General features: G+C 57.2%; 2 protein-coding genes across 5 annotated transcripts; one reads left to right on the top strand and one right to left on the bottom strand.

Annotated features, from left to right (window-relative positions):
* Positions 1-644: 644 nt before the first annotated feature.
* Positions 645-5,284, bottom strand: LOC113943992 (mitochondrial chaperone BCS1). Of its 2 annotated transcripts, none has more exons than XM_027636508.1 (8): positions 5,220-5,284; positions 4,077-4,453; positions 3,683-3,822; positions 3,373-3,567; positions 3,085-3,148; positions 2,577-2,746; positions 2,017-2,134; positions 645-1,318 (listed from the first exon to the last, which is right to left on the bottom strand). In XM_027636508.1, exons 2-8 carry the CDS (start codon positions 4,394-4,396, stop codon positions 1,066-1,068), a joined length of 1,260 nt encoding a protein of 419 aa, XP_027492309.1. In that variant the 5' UTR covers positions 4,397-4,453; positions 5,220-5,284; the 3' UTR covers positions 645-1,065. The 2 variants fall into 2 exon arrangements, with proteins under 2 accessions (XP_027492309.1, XP_027492310.1); XM_027636509.1 differs by lacking the exon at positions 5,220-5,284 and adding an exon at positions 5,135-5,193.
* Positions 5,285-5,296: 12 nt separating this feature from the next.
* ZNF142 (zinc finger protein 142) lies at positions 5,297-16,011 on the top strand. Of its 3 annotated transcripts, none has more exons than XM_027636488.1 (9): positions 5,297-5,401; positions 5,870-6,197; positions 6,739-7,377; positions 7,612-7,875; positions 8,359-9,171; positions 9,426-9,603; positions 10,780-14,014; positions 14,902-15,007; positions 15,386-16,011. In XM_027636488.1, exons 2-9 carry the CDS (start codon positions 5,957-5,959, stop codon positions 15,883-15,885), a joined length of 5,976 nt encoding a protein of 1,991 aa, XP_027492289.1. In that variant the 5' UTR covers positions 5,297-5,401; positions 5,870-5,956; the 3' UTR covers positions 15,886-16,011. The 3 variants fall into 3 exon arrangements, with proteins under 3 accessions (XP_027492289.1, XP_027492291.1, XP_027492290.1); XM_027636490.1 differs by having other exon boundaries at positions 7,612-7,698; XM_027636489.1 differs by having other exon boundaries at positions 7,615-7,875.
* The last annotated feature ends 50 nt before the right edge of the window (positions 16,012-16,061 follow it).

Genomic DNA, 16,061 nt, shown 5'->3' on the forward strand with positions numbered 1-16,061 from the left:
ACCACCCCCTCCACCGTGCCCACAGGACTAACCTTTCACTTGCAGAAACATTTGTGTAAGTCTGAGTTTGCACCAAAGCAGTACCTGTTTGCACCAAAATCCATCCAGGTGCCATTGCTTGGGCCCCTTCGTATTTCCATGTGCTCTTGATTATGTCCTTGGCCCCAGAGGGTAGAGCCAAGAGGAGGGCTGAGCAGTTTGGGTTTGGCCTGGAACCAGCTCCCACAGCCCCGTTTAGGTGATGGAGCCCCCAAAACTGAACACATGAACACAGGACTGGCTCAGGGAAACTGATTTACAAGATTCTGAAAGAGGGGCTGGGAGGGGAGAGCTCTTGGGAAGATACTGTCTAACTGACCAAAGCCTCATCTGCCCTCACATACCTCCAGGGCCCCACATCTCTGGCAGGAGGGACGGTCATGCCCACCGAGCAATGATATCCAAGCAGATCTGCGGCTTGGCATCACAACTCATCAGGGCAGGAACAGTGGCACCAGCCTGGAGTCTAGGGACAACCAGCTGTCTCTTAGGAACTGCTTTTTTTCTGAAACACTCTGGATTTGCAGTACTGGCTGTGCCAGGCTCTGGTCAGGAGGGCTCTGAACCAGCAGCTGGATAAGTGGGGCAACTATCACGAAAAGGGACCAGAGAGACAAGAGCCATGTTGTGCATTTCACAGAGGATATTCACAAACCAGTGAGACCGTTGTCCTTTAAAAAAACATCAGCTTTTAGCAGTGTAGCACCCCAATATCTTGCCCCAAGGAAACCCCCAGGCTGACCCACAAGGAAGAGGATTCACATCCAGGAGCGTTAGCAGCTTACAGAAATCCCAACATGAGGCACACACTGGTGAGCAGGGCTGGTGCAGTAGCACACAAATTTGGGGAGCAGCAAGAGCTGATTCCCTCTCCCTGCTGCAAGGCTGGCAGCTCTGACTCTCCAAAACAAGGCATTGGAGGGGTAAAGGTGAACAGAGACCTGGCCTGTGCATCTGGGCAGCTTCATGGCATCTCTGGGATGGTCACATCTTTGTCCCAGTCCTCTCAGTGTTGCTGGCCCTGGGTCACAGCAGGATAGAGCTTATGTTTGAAATGGCTCCTTCAGGGTCCATCTTGTAGAGCATGAAGTGGCCCTGCACCTGGGCAGCGCTGATCTGTTTGGAGACAGCCAGTGCCTGCTCTGCAAACCGCTCAGCTGCAGCCAGGGGCTGCTCAGGATAGAAGCGCTGGAACATGCAGGAAAGCTGCCAGTGGGAGCAATGGCCCACGTACTGCTTGAGATCCACACGGCCAGGACGCACCAGGGCTGGGTCCAGCCTGTCAAGAGACACAGGGGGGCCTGGAAAACCTGATCAAAGCATCTCTGCAGGGTGGGTCCTGCAGGAACCCCCCATCCACACTAGCACAGCCCGTGTCCTATCTGCAAAGTGCTGTGAACTGTGAGACAGTAAAAGGGAGGGAGCAGGTTCATCCCTGGGGAGATTGAGGGGAGAAATCAACCCAAAAGAAAAGAGAGAGCAAGGGAAGGGCTGGCTCTGGAGAAGGACAAACAAGTCCTGTGAAACAGTTCTACCCATCTCTGTCCCATAAGCAACCTCTGAACAACCCCCTAGGACAGCTCAGTCTGGAGTGAGCCAAGCCTGCCATAGCACAGTGGCTGAGCAGGTGCCACGAGCCCAGGCTGCATCCCACCAACCCAGTGGGCTGCACATGGGGCCAGCATTTCACTCACAGCATGGCCACAACCCCAAAACCTGCAGCTCCCATGGGCAGGAAGCTGGTACCACTCCTGAATGGAATAACCATATTCTGAACAGCAAGGAAGCATCTGAAGCTCCAGCAAAAGGAATCCTGGTTAGCAATCAAGGGATTTGCATCTGAAAGGAGGATTTGGGAAACCCAAAGCCCCATTCTTCCTGCTGGAGGATTCAAAGAGCCCTACATAAAGCCCAATAAAAGGGAGCAAGGTTTTCCTGTGCCACCCACCCTATTCCTTCCCAGGGGGCAGCTCTGACCTGTCCACATAGTTGGTGGTCATGAAGACAATCCTGGCCTCTGTGGATGCCACGCCGTCCAGCGCGTTGAGGAGGCCGCTGAAGGTCAGGCGCCCCATGCCTTGGTACGCAGCAGGGTCTGGAACAGCGGAGTCTGAGATCACAGCCATCGGCCACTGACCCTGTGCAGGCTTGCAGGCCACCTTCCTATCACCTAACACCAAGCTCCCCACTCCCTCCCTGCTCCAAGGCTGACCCTCTGCCTGGCTGGTAGCACATTCACCTCCCCTGCCCACATGCACCCATGGAAATCCAAACAGAGAACAAGAAGGAAAGCCACCTTCTCCCTCATACTGAAAATAGCTAGGCAGGAGAAGGATCTTTGCCTGAGGATAAAGGACACAAATTTCTTGTATAGCCTAGGCTATGAAGGCTATAAGGCTCTAAGACCCTGAGGCCATAGAGATGCCCACTCCTGGTTTCTGCTGGTGTAGCAGAGCAGCCCAGAGTCCAAACCTTTCCCCAGTACAGCCGGCAAACCTCCCTCCAGCTGCTGGCCCAGAAATGGGGGCAGTGCTCACTCTCAGCGGCCAGGTCTCGGCTGATGAAGGCAGCGTCCACGTCCTCCAGCAGGATAATGCTCTGCTGTGGTGCCACGCTCAGGAGGTGATTGAGCCGGTCGTCAGAGAGGCTGTGGTCACTAAGGCTCAGCAGGCAGATACTGTACTCCAGCTCCCCGGCCAGGGCTGTGCTGGGAAGGACACAAACCATAGGGGTGAATTACAGTGGGAAAGCACAGAGCCAGCAGCAGGGGAGAGGGCAGAAGTGTCCTTTCCCAGCAGGGATCAGATCTGAGGGGGGTGCGGGGGCACCTGCTCAGCTTGCTGTGCAGCACTGTGCAAAGCAAGGGCACAAAGGGCTCGTAACCCTGACCTGTCACAGTGCCAGCAAAACACCAGGCACCACACGAGGCACAGTCCACTCCTCTTTTCAAACCCAAGCTCATTCACACCTTCTCATCTGAGGCTGCTGTGCCCCAGAGCAGGCAGCTGTTGGGAAAACTGCCGTTAGCCAGCTGGCAACACTCACATGAAGCTGCTTTTCCCACAACCAGGAGGACCGTACAGCAGGTAACCTCTTCGGTAGGGGATTCCTAGGAAGACAGTGTTCTTTTAGGATAACCAGCTGAATTGCTCTGAGCTCCCTTCCCCCAGAGCCACAAGGCTTTGCTGATTGAGCACACATAATCACGCATAGAGGATACAACAAGGGAAGGCAAGCAGCAGGGAAAAATCTCTCCACAGCTGACTCCAGAGAGAACCACAGGCATCCTGCCCCACCCCACATGGTACAGAGGACACCACACCAGAGCCTTGCCTCTGTCACTGTACCACTTGGAATTGCTGATGAACTCCTTCACGTCCTGAACCAGCCTCTCTGACACGCCCTTCTCCAGCACCACAGAGCTGAGGGGCCGGCGGCGGCGGGGGAAGCCGAACTGCCGCCACTCTGCTCCCACAGCTGTGTACATGAGAGTCTTCCCCTCCTGCTGCTGCAGTGCCAGCTCCCGGGCTGAGGAGAGAGGCAGAAGGGACAGCTGCCAGGGAAGAGGATCTCCCGTGAAGCCCCGGGCATCTCCAGGGAGTAGGCTGTTCCCAGCAGGACCCCACGCAGTTCCCCTACAGACCTTCCTGGAGGATGTTGAAGAAGATCTCCCGGTCGGTGCCCAGCGCAGTGAAGGTGACAGACTCCCAGGGGGTCCCTGTGTTCAGGTCAATCACCTGCGTCTCCCGGCTGCGCTCAATGCGAATCCACTTCCTGCGATACCTGGGGTGGGAAGACAGGGTTGGGGTGCAGTGATCCAGCACCACCCAGTTGTGCCCAGCCTGGCTCATCAATCAAGAACATTCATCTCAGGTAAGGAAATCACTTCACACTGCTGAGTACAGGCTCCTCTTGCTACTTTCCGCCCTAACCCAGACCCAGGGAGGAGGCAGGATCCTCTCCAGTGCCTTTACAGGCCCCCCACACTGCCAAAGTGAGGCTCAATCCCCACACTGGTTTCCCCTGCACCCCCTTACCAGATGAAATGATTCCCGATGCTGGGGACAAAGTCAAACTTGGTGCTGACACGCCCACTCTCATGCTGCAGGTATGATGTCTCCACACTGAGGTGCTGCGTGTGCTTGGCATGATGAGACACCCAGTTCAGCAGCCACTGGTAGCTCTTGTCCTTGCTGGGCACCTCCAAGGTGATCATGTAGTGGCGCCTGAAAGCCACCAGCCCAAACTGGGCCCCTTTACGAGCCACTGCCAGGACCGTGCCCACCCCTACAAGGCCGAACCCAGCTCCGAAATATGGGTTGTCCTTCAGGGCTAGGACAAAGTCAGAAAAGGGCATCGTGGGAGGTTAAGCAGCTCCTTTCCACAGCATCGCTTCTGTGCTCCACAAACCAACCTGCGTGGAAAGACTGAGTGGCAGGAAGGAATACAACAGATCACCTGCATTTCCCTGGCCTTTGTCGTGGCCAGTTTTCCAGGTGAAAGGCTGCCTGGCACATCTGGATCTCCCACATCTGTGCTTATTACCAGGGGTTCAGAATGCTGCTGGCTGCAGGAGCCCCCTCCCTCTCTGCAGGCCACTGGGCCAGCCAGGCAGGAGGGGGCCAGGAGCTGGAGGCTCTCCAGCAAGCACGGGAGCATGTGTTGCTTCTTCAGCCAAGACAAGAAGCTCAGAGTTTTACAGGGTTTTATTCTTTAAACAACCAGAGATCGTGAGCACTGCAATTATTTAAGGTTTATTGTTTGAAAAAGCTGAAGCGCATCTCCAGGCCGAGCCGAGAGCCGGGTGGGAACGGGCACACGACTGCGGTGGAAGCAGCACCTCCATGTCTGGATAACACCCGCATGCTCAGGGGGCCTGAAGCTTCTCCAGCTCCCTCAGCAGGTCTGTCAGGTACAGGGGACGAGGAGGAGCCTCCCTCGGCAGACACATAGACCCGCTCTGCTCCCTCACGCAGCATTCCAGCTCCACCAGCACAAGGTGTGACCTTCCTGTTTCCCAGGCGTCCCGTGGGCAGGGTCCCCCAGCCCCGCGGCAGGAGCCCCACCTTCCCCTGCAGGAGACCCGGACCTGCACCGACCGTCCCCCGCAGCAGCGGCCCAGCCCGGCCGCTCCACACGGGAACCCCCCCGCCACCCCCGGTCCCGCCGCCGCCGCTCACCTGCGTTCCTTCTGCCCGCTGCCGCTTCCGCCCGCGCCGCTTCCGCCCGCACCATAGAGCAGGACCGGAGTGCCGGGCAGAGCGGCCGCGCGAGCGGCACAAAGGGCGGCGCTTCCGCCGCCCGGTGCCACAACTGAGATGTGCCGGGTCTGGGGGCCCTGGGGCGGCGAGGACAGCCCGGGGTGAGGGACCGGGGACAGCCCGGGGTGAAGGGATGGGGGGGACCGGGGACAGCCCGGGGTGAAGGGATGTGGGGAGACCGGCTGAGGACAACCTGGGGTGAGCGACTCGGGGCTGGTGGGGCCCGGCCGGGCGGGACTCGCAGGGGGCACCTGCTCGCTGGAGACCGGGCACAGCACTGGGGGGTGGTCTCGGGCTCGGGGCTGGGCCCAGCTGGACCCAGGGAGCGAGCCTGGGTGTTAGGCTCAGGGAGAGGCCCTCAGGCATCTTTGGGGAGGGTACACCTGTCCTTGCACTCCTGTCTACCGGGGATTTCCCGATTTGTGGCCCACTGGAGGCACAGCAAAAAGGAACCAGCGTTGAGATCCCCAGTTCACGCCCTGCCTGGGGACTGGCACTGCAGGCTGCCCCCCAAAATCCCATCGGGCCTCTGGGTTGTCTCTGTTTTAAAGCTCTTTCTTCTGTTTCAGAGTGAGAGGCTGTCCTGGCCAGCACCAAGCCAGTGCCCGGGGGCACTGAGTGCAGCAGTGACTGTCTCTGAGGGTGCCAGCAGGGAGATGGAGGCCCTGTGCTCTGAGCTGCTCCTGCCCACACCAGGAGAGGCAAGAGCTGTGGGAAGCCCTGGTGCAGCCAGCACCGGTCTGGCTGGGACACCCCCGCTGACTGCCAGCCAGGACTTGCTGCTGGCAGAGGCATCAATGCCTGGGGAAGGGGCTCACGCTGAAGGAAGCAATGTAGAAATATTCATCGAGACAGTGGCTGGCAACGTGACGCTGAGCAATGCGGCCAGTACCACAGGTATGGGGTGCTGGGAGGGCAGCACGGGCCCAGTGACACTCAGCAGAGGGAGAGAGGTCTAGCCAGGGGCCCTGTCCCTTCCAGCCAGCACTTTAGGGACACCAGGTGCCCTCGTATCTCTGACCTCATGTGCATCACCAGTCTGGTGCCACCATTGAGTGCAGACCTGGCACAAGCTGGGGGTGTGGATGGGGAGAGTGGCTGTGGGAATTGTGTGCTGGGTGAGGTGGTGAGTCCAGGCTGTCAGTAGGGACCAGGTGGAGATCCCCTGGGAATGGGGCCAAGCCAGCCTCACGTCTCTGCATGCCTCAAAGGTGCAAAAGGACAGACCTGGTCGTCGTGGTCACCAGGGTAGTGGTGTTCCTTTTCTTATGGGAGATATCCTGGGATATCCTGGGCAGGCGGTGGGCTGTGGTTCCCAAAATATAATTTGTGGCAACAGGGGTTTATCCTCCTTGTCCAGAGCTGAAACTGAACCACCAGTCCTACGCTCTTGGCCTGGTGAAAGCCCTTTCTAATGCTCGCCCCTTGCTCTCTGCAGAGGTTCTGGTCAAAGTGGTGGAGCTGTACTTCTGCGAGAGGTGTGGCCAGAGCTTCCCAGAGGCCTCCCTGCTGTCCCAGCACCAGTGCCTGCTGCTGGCCCCTCCTGGGCACCTGGAACTCCCTGGGGCACTGCTGACTTCTGTCAGTGAGGGCCAGAGTGAGCCAGGGGGCTCAGAGCTGCCTGGAGCTGGCACACAGGAAGGCTCTGCTCCCGAGCGCCTGCTGTGCCCCATCTGCCGGGAAGCGTTCACGCAGCCCGCCCAGCTCAAGGAGCACTTCAAGACCCACCGTGCCCCACCAGGAGCCCTGCCCTGCCCGGAGAGAGGCTGCCACTTCACCACGGAGGACCGCAAGCAACTGCGCAGTCACCTGCGCCACCTGCACGGGGCCTCGCCCGTGTCGTGCACCTGCCGGGCCTGCCCGCTGCTCTTCCCCAGCCGCCCAGCCATGGAGCAGCACCACCGGACACACTTCCCCTTCCACTGTGGCCACTGCGACTTTGTCACAGCCAATGCCAAGCTCTTCTGGCAGCACAAGAAGGGCCACACCACAGAGCCCCCGTCCAAGATGCCCGAAACAGGTGGTCCCTGCAGTTCAGACCCCCACAGCCTTGAGCAGTGCTGCATCCTACCATCAGGTATGGCTGAGTGCGGCGCTGGGGGCTGTGGGTGTTGCAGAGGCTGACTGTGTCCGTGCATCCCAGTTAAAACTGGGAGGAGTTGGGGGGCAAGGTTGGAGGGCATTCCTTCCTCCCTGCACAGCACAGTTTGTGCCCCCATCTCAGCCAGGAGATTTTCCTGTATGGGGATGGTGGGGATGGAGTGGTCCCTCTTTCCTTCAGCGTGATGATCTCTGTCTTTCCCCACTGAAGCAGCAGCAGAAGAGCAGGAGGAGGCAGGAAATTGCCACCCTGGCTGGGAAGCCAGCACAGCAGAAACCAGGCCAGCAAACCCTGCAAGTACCGAGGACAACTCCTTGAAGGGGCAGAAAGCATCAGCTGGAGAAGAGGATTCAGACAGCGGTGGGGATGAATCGCAGGAGGAGGATGGCGAGAGCCCCTGTGAAGCCGAGGCCAAAGAGGATGGGAAGGCAGCTCCCGAGAAAGGCAGAATGCCACAGGCACACCGCTTCAAAGGTGGAATGCGGGGCCCTACCAGGGGCTGCTCAGGCTTTGTGTTGTGAACAAGCAGCACAGCTTTGGGGCTGGTGTGGAAGTGTGGGTCAGGCTCATGGGACCTGGGAGTCCTGTGCCATCCAGTAACCCCACATCTCCTGCATGTACCAGTGCACTGTTCCCCGACCTCTACCCAAGCAAATCTGTCCCTTCTTTTTCCTGTTCACACCCACTGTCAGGTTTAGGCAAAGGTCTGCCTGCATTTGGGGGTCAGGGGCACATGGGCAGGCCTGATATAGGCTGTGCTTTGCCAGCGTTGAGCTGGAAAGAGCTCACCAGGAAGTGTGCTGGTGACTTGAGGTGGTGACAGTCCCTCTAAGTAGGTGGCTGCTGTGCGACCACACGTGTATAAGCCCTCCTGGTACAGCTGGATCAGGGACAGAACATTTGTCTGTGCTCTCCATCTTTTTCCTACTGATTGCTCTCCCTCCTCTGCTCCTCCAGGGGATGTTGCAGAGGGCTCCGAGTACCTCTACAAAACCCACATGTGCCCTGAATGTAAGCGGTGCTTCAAGAAGCGGACGCACCTGGTGGAGCACCTCCACCTGCACTTCCCTGACCCCAGCCTGCAGTGCCCCAACTGCCACAAGTACTTCACCAGCAAGAGCAAACTGAAGATCCACATGATGCGGGAGACAGGCGAGAAGGCCCATCGCTGCCCGCTCTGCCACTACAGCTCGGTGGAGAAGAACGCCCTCAACCGCCACATGGCCAGTATGCACGAGGACATCTCCAACTTCTACTCTGATGTTTACTCCTGCCCTGTCTGCAAAGAGAAGTTTCGGCTCAGCCAGGCCCTCAAAGAGCACTTGAAGACTCACAAAGCCGAACCCAAGAGGCTGAGCTGCTTCCAGGGAGGCTGTGACTACTGTGTGGAGGACCGGAAGGAGTTTGTCCGTCACCTCAAGGATGCTCATGGCATCAAGGCAGTGGAGTGCAAATACCACGCCTGCTCACTGCTCTTTGGCACAGCTGAGGCCATGGAGGCTCACCGGAAAACCCACTACGCCTTCCACTGCCAGCAGTGCGACTTCATCTGCTCCAACAAGCACGTTTTCCGCAAGCATAAGAAGCAGGGGCACCCAGGCAGCGAGCAACTCCAGTGCAGCTTCTGCCCCTATGCCACTTTCAACCCCGTGGAGTTTCATGACCACGTGGGCAAGATGCACGCCAACGAGAAGATCCACAAGTGCACCGAGTGTGCCTTCGCCACCGCGCACAAGCGGGTGCTCATCCGGCACATGCTGTTGCACACTGGTGGGTGTCCGCTGCGGAGTCCCAAGAGCCAAGCTGAGATGGGGGTGGTGTCCTGTCCTGGGTCCGGGTAGGCAGGGAGGGCTGGGTCAGGGCTCCTGGGTCCCACCACTGGCTCTGCCACCCTAATGTCACTTGACTGAAGTTGTGGCATGTTCCCACCCCTCCTGTCACCCCCAGCTCCTGCTGAGCTTGTTTCCCTGCCATGCTGCTTTATTTGGCTGTCATGCTGAAAAGTATTCATGTGTTGCATATAGGAGAGAAGCCTCACAAGTGTGAGCTCTGCGACTTCACCTGTCGGGATGTGAGCTACTTGTCCAAGCACATGCTGACCCACTCCAACGACAAGAACTTCATGTGCACCGAATGTGGGTACATCACCAAGTGGAAGCACTACCTGAACGTCCACATGCGCAAGCACACCGGAGATCTCCGGTAAGACCCCCTCCTCTACTGCCGTGTCAGCTTAGTCAGGGCTCCCCAAATCCTGCTCCTGTTACCATAAATTGGCAAATAAGAGACCCCGAAGACTCAGTTTGTGAGCATTAGGAGGCAAATATTCCTTTATTACCAGCACTGGACACACAGGAGGATAGCTCCTCTTAAGTGTGTGTGTGCCCTGTTCTTGTTTAGCATAGCTAATATTTACTTACAGTTTTACATATTCATCAAATGTCTTACATATTCACTACTTTTCTCAGAAAGTTCATGCATATGTTAATCAGCTCTAAGTTCTTCGGAAGTCCTCCTTTGGTTACTAGGGGTCTTCTGCTGGTCTCTGGTGGTTATTTGAAGCGTGAACTTCACTTGAACTTGTCCACTGAGTATGCACATTTATAGCTTGTAATAGAGCGCCTTTGTTCAGCATCTGTTATCAAAAATTAGATACTTATGTTACAACTACTCTAGCTGAAAGCATTCAGAAACTTGCTTATTTTGCAGCTGCCCTGAGAGAAGCTTAGATTGTAAAGGCCCATGGAAAATTACCAAACAACAGAGAATACTGCTCTCGCTCCAGGGGTCTGCTTCTCCAGGCTGCATTTTGTGCCAGACTTTCTCATGCCTGGTATAGCCTGCTCTGTCTGGAACATAAGAAATCTGGGCTTTGAGCTTGCAGGTTGTTGCCAGTATGGTGATGTGGAAACAAAGCTATTTTTGGTGTCTCCATGCCACCGAGGAGGTGTATTACCTCAGAGGTGCAGCTCTGCACTTGGGTTCTTGGGCTCTGCTGATGTTTGTGGGCCAAGGCCCACTTGAGCATGTTCAAGACTGCCAAACTGTCAACTTCTTTGGGTCTAGCTTGCCTCCAGGGATGCTGGAAGTGCTGTTGGTACATTTGTGGGGGTGACACGTTCACTGTATGGAATACCTTGGGGAATCTTATCTCCCATCCCCAGGCTGGGGGTATAAAGCACTGCAGTGCCAAGGGCTGCAGCAGGGAGGAATTGCCTGTGGTAAGAGCTGCTTGGATGCCAAAGGTCAGATCGGGCAAACCCCACAGTACTCCTTCCCCGTTATTCTGGGATGGGGAGGGAGGGCTCAGCATGCCTGATGGAGCTCAGCCTGTCCTGGCTCCTCGTGCTGCCTGACCAATTCTACTTGTCCCCACAGGTACCAGTGCAACCAGTGCTCGTACCGCTGTCACCGTGCTGACCAGCTGAGCAGCCACAAGCTGCGGCACCAGGGCAAAAGTCTGATCTGCGAGGTGTGCGGCTTCGCCTGCAAGCGCAAGTATGAGCTGCAGAAACATATGCAGGCAAAGCACTCACAGAACTACCAGGTGCCCATCTTCCAGTGCCAGTACTGCACCTACCAGACCAAGTACAAGCAGGCGCTGCTGAACCATGAGAACTGCAAGCACACCAAGCAGAAGGAGTTTCGCTGTGCCCTCTGTTCGTACTGCACCTTCAGCAACACCAGCCTCTTCTTCCACAAGCGTAAGATTCATGGCTATGTTCCCGGTGACAAGGACTGGCTGGAAAACTATGCCAGCAAGGAGTTGGAGATCAGTTCGTCTGAGGCACTCTTCAGCTACGAGCTTGGCACAGCCCTGAATGTGGATGCCAGTTCCCCTCTTGCTGGCAAGGAGCAGTGGGCAAGGGCGAAGCCATCCCAGCTGGAGTCCCAGGGAGAAGAGGGCTACCAGCAAGTGTTTGTGGTACCTCTCCTTGGGCAGGATACCACTCCACGAGAGAGCAGTGGTGTGGCAGAGAGAGGTGTGAGTGAGGGGGAGCAGAGCTGTCCAACTGCTGGCAATGCCCTGGAAGATGGCTGCGTGCAAGGAGACACTGTCACAGGCTCAGCTGAGCTCAGTGTTTCTCAGGATGTGGCAGAGAGCTGCACCTTGCACTTGGAAGCACTGAATGTCTCATCTGACCCCCTTCTGGTGCATTTGACTGGAGAAGCCTGTGTGACACAGTCAGAGAGCATGGAAATGATGTCCTGCAAGGAGCCTTCCACAGCCTTTGAGATGCTGGGTTCCCGGGATGACCTTGTCTTGGAGAACAGTGGCAATACACTTGAAGAAACACCAGACTTTGAAGAAGAGGAAGTAGATGTACAGGAAGATGATGTGGTGAGACTGAAGCACAGTGTAGTGGCAGGAGACAGCCAGGGAAAAGACACTCTAAGGCAGGCAATGGACCACCTTGAGAGGTCATGCTCAGACCACCACAAGCTGGTGGCAGACACTGAGGTGAGAGGGACCAGCCAAGCCAAGCTGCCAGAGGCCTGGCTCAGTGTGCTGAAGACACCTGAGCAAGGCCACCCACCTGTCCCAGAGGAGGTGGTCACCTCAAGTGGCAATGCCAGGGGTGGCTCAGAGTCCGTGCTGAAAGCTCTTCGGAAGCAGGACAAGGAGCAGGCAGAGACACTGGTGCTGGAGGGCAGGGTACAGATGCTGGTGGTGCAGTCGGAGAGCCAGGTCTTTAAGTGTGAGAAGTGCTCTTACATTACACGGAAGGAGAAGTCCATGTCTCTGCACTCCAAAGCCAGCTGCCAGAGACGCCGGGCCCCGCTCGTGTGTCATGAGTGCGGCGCCAGCTTTAAGCAGCAACGGGGGCTCAACACTCACCTCCTCAAGAAGTGCCCAGTTCTCCTGAAGAACAACAAGATCCTCAAACCAGCCAGCCAGGAGTCACCTGGATTGTGCCAATCTGCTGACCAGCCTGGTGATAATGGTACCGAAACAGGGGAGAGTGAGAAGGGACACTCAGAGGAGTTCGGGCATGCTGAGAGCCCTTGGGAAGCTGAACTGCTGCCTGATAAAACACAGGCAGAAGGCAGTCCTTTGGCTGGAGAACAGGTATCAGGCTGTCTTGCCCCTGAGAAATCCCTGCCGGGTGACAGCATAAAGGTAGCAGAAGAGCCTCCCCAGCAAGGGGATGGACCTGAGCCAGGTGGAGCTGCTGGTCCCTCCCAGCCTGGGAAACCCTTAGAGAAATACCGGCTGGAGGGAGGGAAGCTGCACTGCAATGCCTGCTCCTTCGTGTGCTCCCGTGTCTCCACCATCACCTCCCACGTGGAGGATGGCTGCCGGAACCTGGAGCAGTTCTGGTGCTCCCTGTGTCCTGAGGCCTTCCGCTCCCAGCGGGCCCTCAAAAGCCACTGTGCTGAGAAGCACATCATGCATCCCAAGGAGGACAGATCCCAAAGCACCGAGCTCCCTGAGGGGGACCTAGCCAATGTTGAAACAGGCCAGCCCAGTAAGCTCCCACTGGATGTGGCCCCTTCAAAAGCCACCCTGCCCAAGAGGAGGCGTTTCTCCTGTCCCAGCTGCCCTTTCACCTGCCACCAGGAACGGGCCATGAAGACGCACAAGAAGAGGGGCTGTGTGACCCTGGGTGAGTTCCGCTGTGCCTCCTGCCCCTTTACTTCCAAGGTGGCTAAAGCCCTGCAGCTGCACCGCAGGCTGCACCGCAAGCACTACAGCAAGCGACCGCAGCTGCAGTGCCGCCAGTGCGAGTTCACCTGCAAGCAGGCCCGCTGCCTGCGGCAGCACGTCCGCATCAAGCACGAGGGGGTGAAGCCGCACAAGTGCCGCTACTGCGAGTTCAGCACCACGCGGCGCTACCGCCTCGAGGCCCACCAGTCCCTGCACACCGGCGTGGGGCGCATCGTCTGCGGCATCTGCAGCCAGACCTTTGGCACCAACTCCAAGCTGCGCATCCACCGCCTGCGGGTGCACGAGAAGACACCCACCCACTTCTGCCCGCTCTGTGACTACAGCAGCTACCTGCAGAATGACATCACCCGCCACGTCAACAGCTGCCACCATGGCGAGCTCAACTTTGCCTGCTCCCGCTGTGAGGCTCGCTTCAGCTCCGAGACGGCCCTCAAGCAGCATGTCCTGCGGCGTCACGAGGAGAAGGTGTCCTATGGCTGCCCACGCTGTGGCTTCATGTGTCACAGCGAGGCCACGCTCAAGTGCCACGTGCAGAAGCAGCACCCGCACCTCGAGTGCAGCACCTGCAAGGAGACTTTTGCCACCCGGGAGGCACTGGAGGAGCACAAGACGCAGCATTTCAGCCACCGCTGTGAGCTGTGCAGCTTTGCAGCCAAGGAGCGGCAGCAGCTGGTGCGGCATTATATGGAGAGCCATGAGCCAGCCTCCCCCCAGGACAAACCCCTGCACTGCCCCTTTTGCGACTTCGCCTGCCGCCATCAGCTTGTCTTTGACCAGCACATGAAGGGCCACGGGGGCACCCGCTTGTACAAGTGCTCGGACTGCGAATACACCACCAAGAACAGGCAGAAGATCACGTGGCACATCCGCATCCATACGGGTGAGAAGCCCTACAAGTGCCATCTCTGTAAATATGCCTGCGCCGACCCCTCACGTCTCAAGGTGAGAGCTCTGCTTCGGAATATATCCTACTGTATCTACATGACTAGAGGGGCATCCAGACATGGGGATTTGGGGAAGAAGTTCCCAAGAGGAGGTTTTATCCTCTGTCCTCTTCAGTGGCTCACACAATAGTAAGAAGTGAGTGGATAAAACTTGTATAAAACTATGTTTCTTCCCTGCTGTTGCAGTTTAAAGAGAAGGGGGCTTTGTAACAAAGCAAGAAGGCAGGCAGCTGTCCAAGTTCACTCCCTTTCCTGATGACATCTCTGTCTTTCTCTGGATGCATCCTTGCACCACTCGAAGCCAAATTAGGCTGATTGCTGGCTTCAGCATGCTCTGTGATGCCAGTTAGAAATGGTGTAGTGAAATCTCAGCTTCCTTGCAAGCAGATCATGACCCTGCCATCATTGCTATATATGATTAGCATCCTAATGCGTGGTAAAGGGCCTTCCCTAGAACAGGAAGGCCAGGCATGGGGCAATGGAGGGAAAATAGTCTGATTTTGCTAAAATAAATACTGACTTTTTTAATGGTCAGGCTGAGCTGGAGCCCCCTGGGGCCACCTGGGTGAGGCTGTGCTCAACTCAGGGCTAGCTTGAGTTGGGTTTTAACCCAGACTTTGTCTTAAATAACAAACTAGGGAGCAAAGCCTGTGCTTTCCACGGGCTGGGACAGAGCAGCTCAGCAGTACGGGCATCTCATCCCAATCCTGCTGTGGTTCGCCCTTGCCCATAGCCTGACAGGCAAGCCCACAGCCCTCCTTGCCCCACACAGTTGGAGATGCCAGAGCTGTCTTTGAGCCCTTCACTGGCATCCCAGAGCCCTACACATTCCCAGGGCAGCGGATGTGGTCTCATCCTGACCCCACCCTCCTGCCCTGTGCCCAGTATCACATGCGGATCCACAAGGAAGAGCGGAAATATCTCTGCCCCGACTGCGGCTACAAGTGCAAGTGGGTGAACCAGCTCAAGTACCACATGACGAAGCACACGGGTGAGTGCTGCTAATGGGGACAGGCCGTGGAGCACCAGGGAGGGTGTTGGGGCTGCAGGGACCCCAGCTCCCTGCTTCTTTTGCTACCAGTGGCCCAGCTGGAGGCAGGGGAGGACCCCCAACATTTGGAGGTCAGCACATTCTCCTGTGCCAGTGGGCTGGGGACAGTGCCCTCAGGTGGGAGGGAAGTTGGGGTGGTGCAGACCCCAGTCACTATTTGTTGCCTTGGAAAGGGGAAGTCTTGGTGTGCCTGCTGACACAATGGGGTGTAGGGCAAAGTCCCTGGGAACTGATGCTGTATTGCAGGGAGAGTGAGACCCGTGGAATGGAGAGCACTGTGCCCCCATTCTGGTGCCACCCCTTTCCCTGTCGCCACAGGCCTGAAGCCATACCGCTGTGATGAGTGCGAGTACTGCACCAACCGTGCGGACGCCCTGCGGGTTCACAAGGAGACACGGCACCAGGAGGCCCGTTCCTTCATCTGTGAGCAGTGTGGCAAGGCCTTCAAGACCCGCTTCCTCCTCAAGACCCACCTGAAGAAGCACAGTGAGGAGAAGCCCTATGTTTGCAATGCCTGCGGGCGGGCTTTCCGCTGGGCGGCCGGCCTGCGCCACCACTACCTGACCCACACCAACGAGCACCCCTTCTTCTGCCGCTACTGCCCCTACAAGGCCAAGCAGAAGTTCCAGGTCATCAAACACATCCAGCGGCATCACCCTGAGCATGGGGCTGTTGACCCAAGCCAGGGGGTGGGAAAGGACCCCAGCACACACACCGTCCACCTTCATGCTGTGCAGAGGGAAACACAGGCCAAGGGGCTGCCCGGGATGGAGCAGGAAGGAGGATGCGCTGTAGAGAAGGATGGCACATCGCTGTGAGGCTGAGTCCTGACTGCTTTAAGGCGCTGGTGGCACAGGCCTCCTGCAGAGATGTATGTGTGTGTATAGGCATATATGTATATGGGTTGTAAAATATGTGACTGTATAAAAGGAATCACTCAGCTCCTTTTAATATTGTTTCTTGGGGCTGTTTGGAACCCTGTATGAACAGTGGG

This window comes from Corapipo altera, unplaced genomic scaffold, assembly GCF_003945725.1.
Source record: "Corapipo altera isolate COAL_440 unplaced genomic scaffold, ASM394572v1 45, whole genome shotgun sequence".
In the NCBI taxonomy this organism is placed as follows: Eukaryota; Metazoa; Chordata; class Aves; order Passeriformes; family Pipridae; genus Corapipo; species Corapipo altera.